Source organism: Eschrichtius robustus, chromosome 3 (assembly GCF_028021215.1).
Source record: "Eschrichtius robustus isolate mEscRob2 chromosome 3, mEscRob2.pri, whole genome shotgun sequence".
NCBI classification, from domain to species: domain Eukaryota; kingdom Metazoa; phylum Chordata; class Mammalia; order Artiodactyla; family Eschrichtiidae; genus Eschrichtius; species Eschrichtius robustus.
In genome coordinates this window covers 132455615-132473010 of record NC_090826.1, presented here as the reverse complement: position 1 = coordinate 132473010, position 17396 = coordinate 132455615, and the positions used below count along the sequence as shown (strand labels likewise).

At 42.7% G+C, this 17396-nt stretch overlaps 1 protein-coding gene across 1 annotated transcript in view; it reads left to right on the top strand.

Annotated features, from left to right (window-relative positions):
- Positions 1-17396, top strand: part of TNR (tenascin R) — an 83379-nt gene that overhangs the window by 56249 nt on the left and 9734 nt on the right. The window contains exons 17-18 of the mRNA XM_068538388.1: positions 14595-14746; positions 16178-16274. Coding sequence (XP_068394489.1) covers positions 14595-14746; positions 16178-16274 — 249 coding nt within the window. The remainder of the gene's footprint in view (positions 1-14594; positions 14747-16177; positions 16275-17396) is intronic.

The window sequence follows — 17396 nt, the reverse complement described above, 5'->3', positions numbered from 1 at the left end:
CCAAAGCCAGGCTGAGCTGCTCTCTGGGGCTTTTCAGGAAAACTCTGAGAGTGTACTCTAACACAAGTTTCAGTTTTTGAGGTTGTGAAAATTAAGAAAAATGGGCAAACCCTAGGTTCTGGAACAATAGATGGTGGATCATGCAAGTCCACATAGTTATCAATGGGCAAGGAAAGCCTGATGACCACTATTCATCACAATCTACTCCTATGTATGCCACACTTTCCCACACCAGAGTAGGGAACTGAAGGGGCTTCTCTCCGCTCCACTACTTAGAAACAGCTCTGAGTAGAGCTGAGTAAACTTCACTGAGACAAGCAAACCCCTAAAAGGAGAGGCCCACCTTCTCCTTTGTCCATCAGGGTTCCTGTGCTAGATAAGGATTAGCTATTATTATTTGAACTTTTGAAGTCTTTCTTAAAAAAAATCTTTCCCTTGCCTGTAGGACACAAACATATTTTTCTATACATCCTTCTATTAACTTACTGGATTTATTTTTATATCTAGTCTATTTTGTACACAGTATTAAGTAGGGATACAGTGAGCCAATTTCCCCAGCATCTTTTACTGAATAGTCCATCTATTCTCCATTGATTCGTGGTGCTGTATTGTATATTAAATTCCCATATATACATGGCTCTGTCTCTGAACTCTGAACTCCTATTCTATTCCATGCTCTATTTATCTGTTCTTTTGCCAACACTACATTGTGTTTTTTTTAACCTCCCCCAACGTTTAATGTTTTTGACATCATATTCTACATCTTTTTGTTTTGTGTATCCCTTAACTACTTATTGTGAATATAGGTGATTTTACTACTTTTGTCTTTTAAACTTCCTATTAGCTTTATAAGTGGTTGATCTACTACCTTTACTGTATGTTTGCCTTTACCAGTGAGATTTTTTCCTTTCATAATTTTCACGTTTCTAATAATGGTCTTTTCCTTTCCACTTAAAGAAGTCTCTTAACATGTCCTGTAATGCCAGTTTAGTGGTGCTGAACTCTTTTAGCTTTTGTTTGTCCATAAAATTCTTTATCTCTCCTTCAAATCAGTAAGATAGGCCTGCTGGGTAGACTATGGTTGTAGGTTCTTTCCTTTTATCACTTTGAATATTTCATGCTACACCCTCTGGCCTGCAAAGCTTCTACTGAAAAGTCAGCTGAAAGTCTCATGGGAGTCCCCTTGTATGAAACTAGTTGCTTTTCACTTGCTGCTTTTAAAAGTCTTTCTCTTTAATTTTTGCCATTTTAATTATAAAGTGTCTTGATGTGGACCTTTGGGCTCATCTTGTTTGGGACCCTGTCCTTCCTGAACTTGGATGTCTCTTTCCTTTCCCAGGTTAGGAAAGTTTTCAGCTATTATTTCTTCAAATAAGTTCTTTGCCCCCTTTTCTCTCTCTTCTCCTAATGGGACCCCAATAACGTGAATGTTAGTACACTTAATGTTGTTCCAGAGGTCTCTTAAACTATCCTCATTTTCTTAAGTTATTTTTCTTTTTTCTGTTCAGCTTGGGTAATTTCCACTACTCTGTCTTCCAGTTCTCTGATCTGTTCCTCTGTATCATCTAATCTACTGTTGATTTCTTTTAGTGTATTTTTTTTTAATTCAGTTATTGTATTCTCTAGTTCTGTTTGGGTCTTCTTTATATTTTCTAACTCTTTGTCAAACTCCTCACTGTATTCATTCATTCTTCTCCTGAGTTCATCAACCATCTTTATGATTGTTACCTTGAACTCTATTGGGTAGATTGCTTATCTCCACTTTGTTTAGTTCTTTTGAGGTTTTGTCTTGTTCTTTCATTGGAACATATTCCTATGTCTTCTCATTTTGCCTCATTCTCTATTTTTATTTCTACGTATTAAGTAGGTCAGTTATGTTTCCCCATCTCGGATTGGTAGCCTTATGTAGGAGACGTCCTATGGGGCCCAGCAGCACACTGCTCTCTGGTCGCCAGAGCTATATACTCTAGAAGTTCCCCCTATGTGGGCTGTGTGGGCCCTTCTGTTGTGGCAGGGCTGACTATTGTGGGTATGCTCGTAGGTGGGACTGGCCTCTGGCCTGGTTGGCTGCCTGGCCCTGACCCATGTGGCAGTTGCTGGCCCATGGTGGACAGGGCCAGGTTCTGGCAAGGCTAGCTGTGTAGTCCAGGGGATCCGAGGTTAGTGCCAGACCACTGGTGGGCGGGTAAGCCCCTGGTGCTAATAGGCTAGAAGGAGGATTCCAAAATGGCATTTGCCAGCACCAGTGTCCTTGTTGTAGGACAAGCTCCCCAAAATGCCTGCCACCAACACCTATGTCCCCAGGGGGCATCCCAGTTGCCTCCTGTCTCTTTGGGAGGCTCTCCAAGATAAGCAAGTGGGTCTGATCCAGGCTTCATTCAAATTCCTGCCTCTGCACTGGGACTCACTTGCCACTATCTCCCCCCATCGCAGACCCTGGCCTCAACTAGGGTGGTCAGGAAAGGCCTCTCTTTGAGCTGAGACATTTCAGCCAAGAGTTGCAAGATGAGAGTGAATCACACAAGAAAAGCATTCCAAGCCTAGAGAAGAGTAATTACTACAACTCAAGGGAGGAATAACTTTGCCATGTTCAACAGATTAAAAGAAAACCAGGAAACTGGTTCAAGATGGTGGAGTAGAAGGACGTGCTCTCAGTCCCTCTTGCAAGAGCAGTGGAATCACAAGTAACTGCTGAACAATCATCTACAGGAAGACACTGGAACTCACCACAAAAGATACCCCACATTCGAAGACAAAGGAGAAGCCACAATGAGATGGTAGGAGGGGCTCAATCACAATAAAATCAAATCCCATAACTGCTGGGTGGGTGACTCACAAACTGGAGAACAATTTTACCACAGAAGTCCACCCACTGGAGTGAAGGTTCTGAGCCCCACATCAGGCTTCCCAATCTCGGGCTCCAGCAATGGGAGGAGGAATTCCCAGAGAATCAGACTTTGAAGGCTAGCGGGATTTGCTTGCAGGACTTAGACTGAACTGGGGGAAACAGAGACTCCACTCTTGGAGGGCACACACAAAGTAGTGTGCACATCAGGACCAAGGGGGAAGGAGCAGTGACCCCATAGGAGACTGAACCAGATCTACCAGCCTGTGTTGGAGGGTCTCCGGCAGAAGCAGGGAGTGGCTGTGCCTCACCACAGGGACAAGGACACTGGCAGCAGAAGCTCTGGGAAGTACTCCTTGGCATGAGCCCTCCTGGAGTCTGCCATTAGTCCCACCAAAGAGCCTGGCCTCCAGTGCTGGGTTGCCTTAGGCCAAACAACCAACAGGGAGGGAACTCAGCCCCACCCATCAGCAGACAAGCGGATTAAAGTTTTACTGAGCTCTGTCTATCAGAGCAACACCCAGCTCTACCCACCACCAGTCCCTCCCATCAGGAAGCTTGCATAAGCCTCTTAAATAGCCTCATCCACCAGAGGGCAGACAGCAGAAGCAAGAAGAACTACAATCCTGCAGTCTGTGGAATGAAAACCATATTCACAGAAATATAGACAAAATAAAAAGGCAGAGGACGATGTAATAGATGAAGGAACAAGATAAAACCCCAGAATAAAAGAACTAAATGAAGTGGAGGTAGGCAGCTTTCCAGAAAACGAATTCAGAATAATGATAGTGAAGATGATCCAAGACCTCAGAAAAAGAATGGAGGCAAAGATCGAGAAGATGCAAGAAATGTTTAACAAAGACCTAGAAGAATTAAAGAAGAAACACCTGGAAGAATTAAACAACAAACAAACAGAGATGAACAATACAATAAATGAAATGAAAACTACACTAGAAGGAATCAATAGCAGAATAACTGAGACAGAAGAACAGATAAGTGACCTGGAAGACAGACTGGCGGAATTCACTGCAGCAGAACAAAATAAAGAAAACAGAATGAAAAGAAGTGAAGACAGCATAAGAGACTTCTAGGACAACATTAAACACACCAACATTCGCATTAGAGGTGTCCCAGAAGGAGAAGAGAGAGAGAAAGGACCCAAGAAAATATTTGAAGAGATTATAGTTGAAAACTTCCCTAACATGGGAAAGGAAATAGCCACCCAAGTCCAGGAAGTACAGAGAGTCCCAGGCGGGATAAACCCAAGGAGAAACATGCCGAGACACATAGTAATCAAATTGAACAAAATTAAAGACAAAGAAAAATTATTAAAAGCAACAAGGGAAAAACGACAAATAACATACAAGGGAACTCCCATAATGTTGACAGCTGAAACTGTCCAAGAGAAACTCTCCAAGAGAGAAGGGAGAGGCACGATATATTTAAAGTGATGAAAGGGAAGAAGCTACAACCAAAATTACTCTACCTGGCAAGGATCTCATTCAGATTTGACGGAGAAATCAAAAGCTTTAGACAAGCAAAAGCTAAGAGAATTCAGCACCACCAAACCAACTCTACGACAAATGCTAAAGGAACTTCTCTAAGTGAGAAACACAAGAGAAGAAAAGGACCTACAAAAACAAACCCAAAACAATTAAGAAAATGGTAATAGGAACATACATATCTATAATTACCTTAAATGTGAATGCATTAAATGCTCCAACCAAAAGACACAGGCTCTCAGAATGGATACAAAAACAAGACCCATACATATGTTGCCTACGAGACCCACTTCAGACCTAGGGACACATACAGACTGAAAGTGAGGGGATGGAAAAAAATATTCCATGCAAATGGAAATCAAAAGAAAGCTGGAGTAGCAATGCTCATATCAGATAAAATAGACTTTAAAATACTGTTACAAGAGACAAGGAAGGACACTACAAAATGATCAAGGGATCAATCCAAGAAGATATAACAATTATAAATATATATATACACCCAAATTAGGAGCACCTCAATACATAAGGCAAATGCTAACATATAAAAGAGGATATCTACAGTAACACAATAATAGTAGGGGACTTTAACACCTCACTTACACCAATGGACAGATCATCCAGACAGAAAATTAATAAGGAAACAAAAACCTTAAATGACACAATAGACCAGATGGATTTAATTGACATTTATAGGACATTCCATCCAAAAACAGCAGATTACACTTTCGCCTCAAGTGCACACGGAACATTCTCCAGGATAGATCACATCTTGGATCACAAATCAAGCCTTGGTAAAATTAAGAAATTTGAAATCATATCAAGGATCTTTTCCAACCACAACGCTATGAGATTAGAAATAAATTACAGGGGAAAAAAAGTAAAAAACACAAACACGTGGAGGCTAAACAATATGTTACTAAATAACCAAGAGATCACTGAAGAAATCAAAGAGGAAATCAAAACATACCTAGAGACAAATGACAATGAAAACACAATGATCCAAAACCTATGGGATGCAGCAAAAGCAGTTCAAAGGGGAAGTTTATAGCAATACAATCCTACCTCAAGAAACAAGAAACATCTCAAATAAACAATCTAACCTTACACCTAAGAAACTAGGGAAAGAAGAACAAACAAAACCCAAAGTTAGTAGAAGGAAAGAAATCATAAAGATCAGAGCAGAAATAAATGAAGTAGAAACAAAGAAAACAATAGTAAAGATCAATAAAACTAAAAGCTGGTTCTTTGAGAAGATAAACAAAATTGATAAACCTTTAGCCAGACTCATCAAGAAAAAGGAGAGGACTCAAATCAATAAAATTAGAAATGAAAAAGGAGAAGTTACAACAGACACCACAGAAATACAAAGCATCATAAGTGACTACTACAAGCAACTCTATGCTCAATAAAATGGACACCTGGAAGAAATGGACAAATTCTTAGAAAGGTATAACCTTCCAAGACTGAACCAGGAAGAAATAGAAAATATGAACAGACCAATCACAAGTAATGAAATTGAAACTGTGATTAAAAATCTTCTAACATGGGCTTCCCTGGTGGCGCAGTGGTTAATAATCTGCCTGCCAATGCAGGGGACACAGGTTCGAGCCCTGGTCTGGGAAGATCCCACATGCCACGGAGCAACTGAGCCCATGCACCACAACTACTGAGCCTGCGCTCTAGAGCCTGTGAGCCACGACTACTGAGCCCGTGCGCCTAGAGCCCGTGCTCTACCACAAGAGAAGCCACGGCAATTAGAAGCCTGCGCACAGCAACAAAGACCCAACGCAGCCAAAAACAAATAAAAATGAATAAATTTTTTTAAAAAATCTTCCAACAAAGAAAAGTCCAGGACCACATGGCTTCACAGGTGAATTCTATCAAACATTTAGAGAAGAGCTAACACCCATCCTTCTCAAACTCTTCCCAAAAAATGCAGAGGAAGGAACACTCCTAAACTCATTCTACGAGGCCACCATCACCCTGATACCAAAACCAGACAGAGATACTACAAAAAAAGAAAATTACAAACCAATATCACTGATGAATATAGATGCAAAAATCCTCAACAAAATACTAGCAAACAGAATCCAACAGCACATTAAAAGGATCATAAACCATGATCAAGTGGGATTTATCCCAGGGATGCAAGCCTTCTTCAATATACACAAATCAATCAATGTGATACACCATATTAACAAATTGAAGAAAAAAAACCATATGATCATCTCCATAGAAACAGAAAAAACTTTTGACAAAATTCAACACTCATTTATGATAAAAACTCTCCAGAAACTGGGCATAGAGGGAACCTACCTCAACATAATAAAGACCATATATGACAAACCCTCAGCAAACATCATTCTCAAAGGTGAAAAACTGAAAGCATTTCCTCTAAGATCAGGAACAAGACAAGGATATCCACTCTAGCCACTATTATTCAACATAGTTCTGGAAGTCCTAGCCACGGCAATCAGAGAAGAAAAAGAAATAAAAGAAATACAAATTGGAAAAGAAGAAGTCAAACTATCACTGTTTGCAGATACATAGATAACCCTAAAGATGCCACCAGAAAACTACTAGAGCTAATCAATGAATTTGGTAAAGTTGCAGGATACAAAATTAATGCACAGAAATCTCTTGCGTTCCTCTACACTAACAATGAAAGATCAGAAAGAGAAACTAAGGAAACAATCTCACTCACCATTGTAACAAAAAGAATAAAATACCTAGGAATAAACCTACCTAAGGAAGTAAGAGACCTGTACTCAGAAAACTATAAGACACTGATTAAAGAAATCAAAGATAACACTAACAGATGGAGAGATATACCTTGTTCTTGGATTGGAAGAATCAATATTGTGAAAATGACTATATTACCCAAAGCAATCTACAGATTCAATGCAATCCCTATCAAATTACCAATGGCATTTTTTACAGAACTAGAACAAAAAATCTTAAAATTTGTATGGAGTCACAAAAGACCCCGAATAGCCAAAGCAATCTTCAGGGAAAAAAACAGAGCTGGAGGAATCAGACTCCCTGGCTTCAAACTATACTACAAAGCTACAGTAATCAAGACAATATGGTACTGGCACAAAACCAGAAATACGGATCAATTGTACAGGATAGAAAGCCCAGAGATAAACCCATGCACCTATGGTCAACTAATCTATGACAAAGGAGGCAAAGATATACAATGGAGAAAAGACAGTCTCTTCCATAAGTGGTGCTGGGAAAACTGGACAGCTACATGTAAAAGAATGAAATTAGAACACTCCCTAACACCATACAGAAAAATAAACTCAAAATGGATTAAAGACCTAAATGTAAGCCCGGACATTATAAAACTCTTAGAGGAAAACATAGGAAGAACACTCTTTGACATAAATCACAGTAAGATCTTTTTTGACCCACCTCCTAGAGTAATGGAAATAAAAACAAAAATAAACAAATGGGACTTAATGAAACAAAAGCTTCTGCACAGCAAAGGAAACTATAAACAAGACAAAAAGACAACTCTCAGAATGGGAGAAAATATTTGCAAACAAATCAACAAAGGATTAATCTCCAAAATATACAAGCAGCTCATGCAGCTCAATATTAAAAAAACAAACAACCCAATCAAAAAATGGGCAGAAGACCTAAATAGACACTTCTCCAAGGAAGACATACAGATGGCCAAGAGGCACAAGAAAAGCTGCTCAACACCACCAGTTATTAGAGAAATGCAGATCAAAACTACAATGAGGTATCACCTCACACCAGTTAGAATGGGCATCATCAGAAAAATCTACAAACAACAAATGCTGGAGAGGGTGTGGAGAAAAGGGAACCCTCTTGCACTGTTGGTGGGAATGTAAACTGATACAGCCACTGTGGAGAACAGTATGGAGGTTCCTTAAAAAACTAAAAATAGAATTACCATATGACCCAGCAATCCCACTACTGGGCATATACCCAGAGAAAACCATAATTCCAAAAGACACATGCACCCCCAAGGTTCATTGCAGCACTATTTACAATAGCCAGGTCATGGAAGCAACCTAAATGCCCATTGACAGACAAATGGATAAAGAAGAAGTGGTACATATATACAATGGAATATTACTCAGCCATAAAAAGGAACGAAATTGGATCATTTGTAGTGAGGTGGATGGACCTAGAGACTGTCATACAGAGTGAAGTAAGTCAGAAAGAGAAAAACAAATATCGTATATTAACGCATATATGTGGAATCTAGAAAAATGGTACAGATGAACTGGTTTGCAAGGCAGAAATAGAGACACAGTTGTAGAGAACAAACGTACGGACACCATAGGGGGAAAGCAGGGCAGGGGGTGGTGGCGGTGGTGGTGGGATGAATTGGGAGATTGGGATTGACATATATACACTAATATGTATAAAATAGATAACTAGTAAGAACCTGCTGTATAAAAAAAATAAAATTTAAAAAAATATTGGCAAAATTACCCCAAAAAATAAAAAATAAAAAATAAATTTAAAAAATAAAAGAAAGCCAATGAGAAAGTGGGAGCAGTGCAAGGCAGAGTCAGAGCATGCAGGAAGTTATAGGATGTGTTCAGGACTTTAGTTTTTATTCTAATTGCAGGAAGCCATTGCAATCGGAGCTGTTGTACTGGAGAAGCTATTGGAGGGTTTTCAGCAAGTGAGAAAAAGGATGAGACAGTATCACATGTAGATTATTAAAAGATTACTCTGGTTAAAATATGGAGAATAGATGCAAGTGGAGCCAGAATAGCAAGAAGAGACCAAGTAGGATGCTTTACCATAACCCAACCTACTCCTTGCCATATTAAATCAAGAGCCACAGAGAGGGGCCAGGCTGGAAGCTACCAGTCTGTGATCAATTAATCTGCCATGCAATTGGGTCTCCTGATATAAGTAAATCCAAGGAATAGTCAAGTAAATTCGAAGGAAAGATTTGGAAGCCTGTTGCATTTGTCCTTTGTGGGTAGAAGGCAGGTGGTCTGCCATGCTTAAGACCTTCCTCAGCAACTCTGCTTAAGATAGAGACACTCAAGCTGTCTACTGCTCAGTTAATTCTATGTTTCCATTGACTCCTTAAAGACTGTTGTTACCTCTCTACCTTGATTCCCACTGCTACCTCCTGAATGGGGTCTTACCTCCACTCTCACCCTCATCTAATTCGTTCTCTACACTACAGTGAGAACGATCTTTCTAAAAACTTGAGCTTAAAGTCCATCAGGACTCTTCATCCTGTTTCCTTCAGGAGAAGGTCCACCTCCTTAAATGGCATGATCCAGTCCCTCTTATCTCCCCAAAACTCTCCCTTATCCATCCAACCCAGCTCTTCCTCTTGTTTCCTGGCTAAACCTGCAGTTTCCTACATAGGCCATTTTTTGCACAGACCTAGAACACCTCTCTTCCACCAATTTGTGGTTGACTTCTACATCAGTTCCTAAATTAAGAAGCACTTTCTGATTAGTATTTGCTCATCTCTGCCCCATACCAGGCTCTGCCACTCACCCTACCCTCACCAGCCCCAGAATTCATTGCATGCCCACTTCCATGTTTTGATAGCTCCCTATGTTTATCTCTTTTCCAGAGTACTTAGAACTTGGGATTATATTGTTCTATTTCTTCCACCAGAGTGTGAGCAACCTGAAAGATGGAACTGTGTCTTTTTCTTCCTTGTATTCCAATCTGTTAGCCCAGTATTTAGACCCCCAACAGACACTTCCTATATGTTTGTTGAATAAATACACGAAAGAATGAACAGGTAAATGAACTGGAAGATGCTGTGAAGGAGGCTAAGGTGGTAGGTTTGACAGCCCACGTGGACTAAACAGATAACTTTTCCCTGTCCACAGCCTCAGACTGACTCCCAAAGCCCTGCTACCCACAACCCCACTTCTGTGAAAAAAATGTAAGTGTGGGTGGCCAGAGGTGGTCTCACCTATGCTAGTATCAGAGAGACCTGCTGAGGTTGTTCTCAGAGAGGAACACTGATATCATGGTTTTGGTCCTGATGCTAAGGCCATTTAGAGTGGGCAGTGGGCAGACACTTTCCAAAGCCATTAACTCTCACCACTTTAAAGACCACATTCAAGAACACAAAGCAAGTAAGGGACAGAAAGAGTCTCTCCCTTCACTCCCAGCTGGCTGGGGGCTCTCCATTTGCACTGTGTGTCATATAGCTCACTTCCCTCTACTCAGCATTCAGCCTCCGGATGCCCAACCCAAACCAATTTCTGAGCAATTCTTCCAGTGAGTGCCCTGGCCCTGTTGCACTCCCAATTACATCTAGAGATGCTTAACCATGAGACATTTCAGTGTACCGATCACTTGGCATTGCTTTCCTGTTAACTTGGTAATCACCACAGCCTGCATTTAAAAAAAAAAAAAAAAGCGGGGGGCAGGGGGAAAGAAGCCTCTTTGTCAGGCCAGACCCTAGTAATTGTATCAAAGGGGAAGGGGAGAAAAGCCTTCCAGTTTTTCTCTTCGACCTAAAATTTCTGCCTTGGGAAAAATTACTGGGATGATCTATGTTAGGATTAAAGGTGAGTTTTTGATGATATTAGATGGTATAACATCCAGAGAGCTAGGGATGCCTGAAAACTGCCCTATCTCTTAAAAATGTATGAAGCCACAGTATACACGCAATGAACAAAGCAGATTGGGAATCAGTGTATTCTTTATTATTAGCTAAGCCTGAGTCCAATAACCCCAGAGGAGAACCTAATGTTAAAAACTGGAACACAAGGCTTAAACTCAAGGACAGAGTCTCATATCCCCTCTCACTCAATTTACATCTTGGGACCAGCCCACTCAAGACGTGCTTACTGGGAAAGAGAGAGGGAAGGAAAGGGAGAGAGAAGGAAAGGGAGAAAGGGAAAGAAAATAAGGGAAGAGGGGAAGGAGGGTGAGAGACAGACAGACACTCGGTCTATTTATCTACCCTGCCATATGGATCTCAGCAGAGAAAGCAGACCATCACACCCCTTGGGGCACAGTCTAGCTAACCAGTTCCACCTCTGCACTCTCTGAGGAGAGGGAAACATACTGGAGAAAGAGTGGAGTTCAAGTCCAGCTGGTCTTCAGGCTCATCTGAAGAGCTCTGGTGAAACACTGATTCCTGACACTTACCCCCCCAGCATTCTGATTCAGTAGATCTGCTGCAGAACCCAGGAACCTGAATTTTCATAGTCCCTGGCTTGGGAACAATTAGTGAGCCTACTTCCTCTCATCAGGTGAAAAGGAATAATAATTTGATCATGGACTGGTGGTATGAGGTAAAACTTTTACAGTCTTGAGGGTCGGAGGCGGGTGGAGAAGAGTGGTTTCACGGTAAATGTCGTCTCCAAGTTCCCAAGATGTGAATATTGCCGCTGCGGATATTCTGCCACAGACTAAGCTATGATAAGTGGAATCTCTAAACCACCAGGTGGCCTTGCCATTTGTCAAAGGTAAGGCAAGCACACCCAGCAACTATGCATCAGTCCCACATACATCTGGTGAGTGCCTCCACCGACCAGTCCAACGTGAAGGCCCAGAAGGAAGAAAACACGACCCCTCCTCTCCCAAGGTGCAGTCTGAGACCTTCATCCCATCAGAACTTTTGACACTCCTTAGGTCACACTTTCTTCTTAGGTTGATTTTATTCCCGTTTTCTGACTTTATAAAAATGGATCCCTTTTTTAAAAAAAATTTGTTTTATTGAGGTACAGTTGCTTTACAATGTTGTGTTAGTTTCTGCTGTACAGTGAAGTGAATCAGCTATATGTGTACATATATCCCCTCGCTCTTGGACCTCCCTCCCCAGCCATCCCACCCATCTCGGTCACCACAGAGCACAGAGCTGAGCTCCCTGCGCTATACAGCAGGTTCCCACTGGCTACCTATTTTACACATGGCATATGACCACCCTTCAGATATTTAACAACTTCTCTCCTCCAGAGCAAATCATCTCATTTTCCTATATTTGTTTTTGGTAGTTCTACCTTTAAAGCAACTAATACGTTTGAGCCTTTTGAAAGTATCTGTAATAGAAAAATTAAATAATTGATCTTATCAATGTGAAGAAGCCTGTATAAGATTATTTATTTGTCTGTTCTAAAGTTTCATTTGGTTTTATACGTGTATTTGGATGAGGCTGTCGTTTTGAGGTTTGGGAGAAGATGTTCTGTGGGGGACATGTTGGATATTGGGAAGAAAGTTGGGATTCTGGCCCCTTTAAGGCACTGAGTTGATTCAGGAGAAAGGGCTATTAGCGCATAAGGTAGGAGTGAGCTGAAGACCAAGCATGTTTTGTATTGATCTAAAATGAGAAACTCAGGCAGTGAGAAAAGAGGGGAGAAAGGAAGGCAGACAGGATGGTTGCTCCAAAGATCCGCTAGAGAATGGCCTGGAAGCCATGAAATAATCACTGTGCTCCCAAAGCAACAGGGAGAGAAAAGGCACTCACCCACACCTACCCCTGAAACATAATTGGACCCTCTAGGAATAGGTGGGATCAGGAACTCTACCGAGCTCTAGGACAGGCTGGAGATGAAAGTTGAGAGCTTTTCTGCAGCTATTAAGGAAATACATTTTGAGAGGGTTAAGATATTTAATGTGAACATAGAACTTTTTGAGGTAACTTTAACCTCTGGGGCTCTATATGCTTATAAGATAAATATAGATTTTAGTTAATCATTTGCTACCTGGACAGATATAGATCCAGTAAACTGTATCATATGTTATATCCCCTGTTTTAGTAGAGTTCAAGGAGCACTTGACTCGGGGTCTGAAAACTTGAGTTCAAGTGAAGGGAGGAAGTCATGCGATCTTTCTGAGTACAGTTTCCTTCCCTGTAAAATAAGACTTCAATCTATAACAATCTGCCTTCCTCTCGCATTTCTTGCAAAAATTAAATGGAAATAAAAGCACACTTGGTAAAATACTAGTTCTATCGGAATATATTGTTATTCCCTGGTGTATGCCTGAAGCAGGCGGTGCCTTGTTCTAAACTACCTCAAATGCGAGCGACCCTTGACCGTGGTGTGGAAGCAAGCTGGACAGTCGTTGTGCCAGAGGAGTTAACACATCTCCAAGAGGGGCCTTGCATAAAGTCTACTGAACCCCTACAACCTCTCCCTAACACAGGATGCTTCAGTGAGGTTGCTACGTTACCTCCCTTGTGTGGCATTATGCTGCCACTTGCTCTGGCCCACTGGCTGACTCTCCAAGGGGCCCTCTGTCACACCTGCAGTGCACGAGTTCTGCCACTAGGGGGCACTGTAGGTCCCATGAAGTCCCTACCCCACCTCTCTTCCTAGCTACCCTTCAAGGATGCAGAACCACATCAACCGCACCACACTTTCCATTGACCCAGAGATCATATATTTATAGAGCACCCAAACCACTTTTCCTCCCGTGCCAAGCTCTGCCTTTAACTTGCTCCATCAGCTCCTGCAGTCCAGTACAGCTCCTCCCATGGGACCTCTGCTTTTCTGGCTTGCCTGTTAAACATTAAAATCTGCCCTGTAGCTAAGCTCTTCAAGACACATGATTTAAGTTTTTCTTTCAGGTAATTAGATATTGTTCTACAAATAGGGCTGTTCTCTCTGAAAGATGAGCAGCAATTTATTTCCTCTGCCCTCTCCTTAAACTTAAACTGAACTGTAAAACATGGCCATTTGATTGTTTAGTGCAATCAGGAGATTATTCTGCAGGAGGAATAGATATCCATCTTCTTGCTAACGCTAAGCTTGTTTGGGCATTCCTTACTGGCTGCTGTGAAAACGGGCAGACAGCTGTGCTTAATCCCTCTTGTTCTTTTGAAAGGTGGACTCCGCGGTGTTTTATTGTTCTCCATGCTTCTGTAATCATCGCCTAAGTAACCAATTACTAGGTACATGAACATACCTTCACCCTTGGTGGAGGAATATTTTTATTATCCCCATCTTTCTGATAAAAAGATGATGCCAGGAAGTCAGGCTATTTGCCGAAGCTAAACAAGTAGGTGAATGGGGGAGCCACACAGCGAACCCAGCTCTTTGGTCCTCAGATCCCGTAAAACTGTGTACTGTCTGATAAACCCAACAACAGTAGAAAAGAGGGAATGCAAGATGATGCAGGATTCATACACAGATTCAGTGAGGATTCCTTACAGCTCTTGATGAAGTACCGCGAGACCTTCTAAACTGTTCTCTGATCCAAAGGGCCCTTATGCATAGGGGGAGGAAGGACCCTTTCTGGAAACTGCCTCTTTTCTTGTGCAGGGGGCCGGGTCTTCCCTCATCCTCAAGACTGTGCCCAGCATTTGATGAACGGAGACACTCTGAGCGGGGTTTACACCATCTTCCTCAACGGAGAGCTAAGCCGGAAGTTACAGGTGTACTGCGATATGACGACCGACGGGGGTGGCTGGATTGTAAGTACCTGCGGCTGTTCTCCGTGCCCACCAGCATCGTTGATGCTTCAGTCCACCTGGCTCAGCACCCATCCCATCCACACTTCACCATCCTCTGGCCATCCTTTCACCCACTCCCCTCATGCCCAACCTGGGGCTTTGCATTGTCCTCAGGGCCTTGCTCAGCAGCCCATAGGTTTGGTGAGGCACAGGAAGGAATAAGAACATCGAGGCTGCAGTGGCCCAGCCCAGTGAGGAAGCCCCAGGAAAACTGCTCCTTCTGTGGGGATAGTTCATGCAGGAGGGAAAGGGAGTAGTGGCTCAGAGAGGCCCAGGGGTCTTGCCTGATGGAAGACTGCGGAAATAATAAAGAAATAGAGGAGATGAGTCCCCTGCAGGAGGAGGTGAGTCTCTGTGCAGAGATGATTAGGATCTTTCTATTGGAGAATTACATATGGCGGAGCAGATGAGGGGCAGAACCCGGATAGCCCCCTCTAGTTACAAAGGCCACCCCTGTCCCCATCCTTCCCTGGCCTCTCTGGTTCTTCCCCAGAGCTGTCATAGACTTCAGGGAGGAGAAGCGGTGGGGAAAAGAGAGACACCATTTCCTGTCACCACCCTCCTCCCATGTCTGATAGGGCAGTACAGAAAGAAGCGCAAGGGCAGCCTGGCGAATGGCCTCACACATCAGTACAGGCCACTACGCAGATGGGCGAGTTCCGGCAGCCTGGCCTGCAAGCAGAGCAGCATTAGCTCAGGCAGTGCAGATGGAAACCCAGCCCCTCCACCCACCCTCCTCCTGCAGATCCCTCCTCTAGCACCAACACACAGCGCTGGATTTTTCACAGTGCAAAATGGATAGTTGTTGAATGGAGTTAAATGGTGGCTGTGCTCATAACAGCCACCCTTGGGAAGCATTTTCTTTTATGTTTCTGACATATTTGTGCCTTCTTCTTAAAGCATAATTGGAGATTGAAGTCGAGGCTGATGTATTGGAGGGTAAATGAAATTAGCACTTAAACAGCTCGGAAAGTGAATGATATGCAATTGCTTTGCCTGAAATAGGATGATGACAGTTCCTAGCTGATCTGAAGTTGGTCCCATTCTTTTGGTGAGAAATGCTTTCTACTGCATTCTGTGGCGCAAAAAGATTAATTTGAGAGCCAAGCCTATTTCCCTTGACTAGTTGGGGGCTTCATATCCTTTCTACATTGCAGGGGTGCAAATAAGTGTCAACATTACACCCTGGCCTATTCATCAAGCGCCCCTGCGCTTCAGAGAAGGGCTCTGAGCATCTCCTACGACTGCTGTGCAAATACCGAGCTCCGTACTGCAGTGGCGCTTATCTGAGAATCTTTGTCACTGCAGATATAAAACCCAGTTATAGCAGTTTCACTAGTTAGAGTTTATTTTCCTTAGCATTTTCTTCATTTCCCCTCTTTCTCTTCACAGGTATTCCAGAGGCGGCAGAATGGCCAAACTGATTTTTTCCGGAAATGGGCTGAGTACCGCGTTGGCTTCGGGAACCTGGAGGATGAGTTTTGGCTGGGTAACGCCTCCTTTTTGTTTCCCTTGGAATGCAGCTCGGGCTCTTTGTCCATCTCTCTCCTTTCTGTGTCCACCTGGGATTATCAGAAACCCTGTGTCCGTTGAGAAGCTGACAGCTCGTGAATTGCTTTCAGTACCTCTTGCTCCGTTAGGCTCCACTATTGATCTGTTTCTATCTTGGTGTGGTGTTTTCCTCTTTGCTCTGTCTCTTCCCATCCTCATTAATAGTCTCTTATGCTGATGGGTCTTGACATGAGGCAACTTTTACAAAGGGAGAGAGCTGCCTGGTGAGGGAAGGGGGCAGAGGGAGCAACAGGATGTCTGGTCATCTCTCAGAAGCCAGGTACCAGCCTGCAGGTCAGAAGAGAAATGAGGCAGTCACTCGGCTCTAGTTCCTTGGAAGAATGTCATTACTGACTTGGGACGGGAAGGGAAAAAATGAAAATGACATTAGAGGTGACCAGCAATTTCCTAGAGGTCTGACACAAGCAGGAGGTGTAGATTGAGAACTGAACTGGTGTGAGAAGATAAACACACACCTGACCCAGGCAGATGGCAGTGGAGCCAATCCCAGAAAGTAGTAAATTTATTTTTCCCTGCATCTCCCTCTTGGTTGGATTTTCACAGTGATTATAAAGGGAGGCAGGGGAAAGGCGGATAATTGTGTTCTGTATTCGTGGTCTCCTCTCTCTCTCCCCTGTCACTATCCCACTTAGCCTCAACGTCTTTCTCCTGGACGCTCATATAACAACCCCTAACTGGCCTTCCTGCCTCCTGGACCACCCATTGTCCACATGGCCAGGAGAATCATCTCCCTCACGCCAAAATCTGAGCAACGGCTAACCCCATTTGTAGAACTTTTAAACCACTCCCCATCACCAGCACGTGAAGACTAAACACCTTAGCTATGGCACAAGGCCCTCCTCTTGGGCCTGCTCCCCACCACCAAGAGCCCTGCTCCTCTTCCCTACACCTCCCAACCAACACCAAACTCCAAACGCTTTTTTTATGTAAGTATAGTTGATTTACAATGTTTCAGGTGTAGAGCAAAGTGACTCAGTTATGTATATATATACATACACACACACACACACACACACATACTTTTTAAGATTCTTTTCCA